Here is a 2500-nt window from a genome sequence, read left to right as displayed (position 1 = left end):
CTGTTTGTCTCCTGTGGTCGTACTGACTTCCTGTTTGTCTCCCTGTGGTCGTACTGACTTCCTGTTTGTCTCCCTGTGGTCGTACTGACTTCCTGTTCTCTCGGTTACCTGGAAGTCTTTGGGGGAGCGAGGCAGGATGGTGCGTCCCTCCTTCCAGACGGGCCCCTGGTCGTCCCTCAGTGCCCACAGCAGCGTCTCCTGGTGGTGTGCGTCCCTCAGCAGGACCCTCAGGCTCCCCCTGGCGTCGCCCCACAGCTGGTAGGAGAAGAGGAGGCAGAGCGGCCCCGTGTCCGCCCCCACCACCGGGCTCAGCAGCCGAGCTCGCTGATGCTCCGTCTTCAGGCTGGCGTCCATGTACAGGTAACTGTTCAACTCTGAGGGGCGGAGACAATCAGACACATGAGGTCGCTATGGATACAGCCATCACTGCACTTTACTTTCACTCTCTCTCTCTCTCTCTCTCTCTCTCTCTCTTCCTTCCCTCTCTCTCTCTCTTCCTTCCCTCTCTCTCTCTCTTCCTTCCCACTGTCTCTCTCTTCCTTCTCTCTCTCTCTCTCCATTCCCTCCGCTAATATTTTTGCTGTCATACATCATGAATGTTCATTTGAGCCCTTGAGGCCTTAAAAAGCAGAGAATCTATCACAAACATGCAGAGGAACAATCTGAGTGTGTGGAGCCCAGCGTGAGCACACACACACACACACACACACACACACACACACACACACACACACCGTTAGGTCATGAATACACTCAGTCAGTCAGTCACCCCCACAACAAAAGGTCAGTAACCGCGCGTGTGTGTGTGTGTGTGTGTGTGTCAGGTCGCCGCCTCACAATAGTCAGGGGTGTGACACACATAAACACAGCTAAGACAAGAATGGAACACGCCACTGCGTCCCTCCTACTCCGCAGCTCCCAGCCCGGACCCTCGGGAAACATTCCTCAATATTCCCCTCCAGGTAACCCACGCAAACCGCAGAGCCGTCGTCACTCAGAGTGCACGGCACTGTTTGTTTACAGCAGAGGATGTTTGGTTTACGGAATGGATGCTGACACGAATTCCACTGTGAGCACAAAACATTATCAGGGGCCCGGAGTGTGTGTGTGTGTGTGTGTGTGTGTGTGTGTGTGTGTGTGTGTGTGTGTGTGTGTGTGTGTGTGTGAGAGAGCCAGTGACTCAATGAGGCGTCTGGTGAGGAATTTCTTAAGTGGGCCCTGTGGGAAAATGTCCTGTATCAACAATGTGCAGATTAAATCACAGACGTTATCGTGAGCGAGTGTGTGTGTGTCTCTGTGTGAGTGTGTGTGTGTGTGTGAATCTATGTGTGAGTGTGTGTGTGCTTTGAAGGTGAGAAAAAGTAGTCTGAGATGAATCAGGGAGCAGATTTTCCACAGTGTGTGTGTGTGTGTGTGTGTGTGTTTCCATGTCTCGTCTTGGTTGCCCAATAAAACCACACAGATTCCTCTTGCTGTGTGTGTGTGTGTGTGTGTGTGTGTGTGTGAGATGAGCAGTATCTGGAGGGAGCGCTCTTCTCGGCGCTGACAGCTCCCCTCTGCCCACCAGACGCCTACACCAGCCTGTGTGTGACACTTCAGACAGTGTGTGTGACAGTGTGTCCCTTGGCCCTTAGCAGCCTGGAAATGTGTGTGTGTGTGTGTGTGTTTGTATGTGAGTGTGTGTGTGTGTGTGTGTGTGTGTTTGTATGTGAGTGTGGGTGTGTGTGTGTCCTCATGACGCATGAGTGACAGATGAACTCCACAGGATGTTTTATCTCTGATTGCTTCAGTGCGTCTTGTGACGGTGGAAGCGTCTCTGGCGCCCCCCTGTGGCAGCGCCGCTAGTTTCCCAGCTCGTAAACGAAGCTGCCGCTCGTACGAAGAAGAGCGGAGCTTCGTTCATGCGAACCTCAGCCAGACACAAACACGGGCGACGATCCCCTCAAAGGGAAACGACGGAATCCCTACATCCGAACTTCCGACGCTCACTGAGGTTTGGGAAGCTTTGGGAGTTTCCTCAGGCAGTTTTCCCGTCTGTTTCCTGTTCACTCAGATCGTTTCAAAGGAATCAGTCGCTCCTCCTCTGGTAAGTTTCCATCAGCGCTCTGAGGCCCGGTGGGGTCAGGAGGCTGCGGTCACCTGAGACCAGGGAATTCCACAGAGGATTAAACGGCGATCTGATGTTGAAATAATGATCCTGTGTCGGCTGGGATTTCTGACCTTTGACACCGGCGGGAATATCAAAGGTTGGCAAAGACACTTTATACATGAACGCCCCACAGACGGCAGCGTTCCTCTCTGCAGCTCGGCCGTGATGAATGACGGCGCTTTGAAGCCACGTTCTGACCTCAACGATTCCAAACAACTGGAGAACAAGATGACATCATGGACCGGGTGACATCATGGACCCTGGTGACATCATGGACCCAGGTGACATCATGGACCCGGGTGACATAATGGACCCGGGTGACATCATGGACCCAGGTGACATCATGGACCA

At 53.2% G+C, this 2500-nt stretch overlaps 1 protein-coding gene across 1 annotated transcript in view; it reads right to left on the bottom strand.

Annotated features, from left to right (window-relative positions):
• LOC142988169 (neuropilin-2-like) overlaps positions 1 to 2500 on the bottom strand; it is a gene marked incomplete at its 5' end in the record, with an annotated part of 15009 nt that overhangs the window by 8468 nt on the left and 4041 nt on the right. Inside the window, one exon of the mRNA XM_076137226.1 lies at positions 109 to 374. Coding sequence (XP_075993341.1) covers positions 109 to 374 — 266 coding nt within the window. The remainder of the gene's footprint in view (positions 1 to 108; positions 375 to 2500) is intronic.

Source organism: Genypterus blacodes, unplaced genomic scaffold (assembly GCF_046128005.1).
Source record: "Genypterus blacodes isolate CSIRO-AG114 ecotype Tasmania unplaced genomic scaffold, CSIRO-AGI_Gbla_v1 ptg000300l_1, whole genome shotgun sequence".
Classification (NCBI taxonomy): domain Eukaryota; kingdom Metazoa; phylum Chordata; class Actinopteri; order Ophidiiformes; family Ophidiidae; genus Genypterus; species Genypterus blacodes.
Note: the sequence above shows the minus strand (reverse complement) of the source record. Positions and strands in the feature narration are given on the sequence as shown.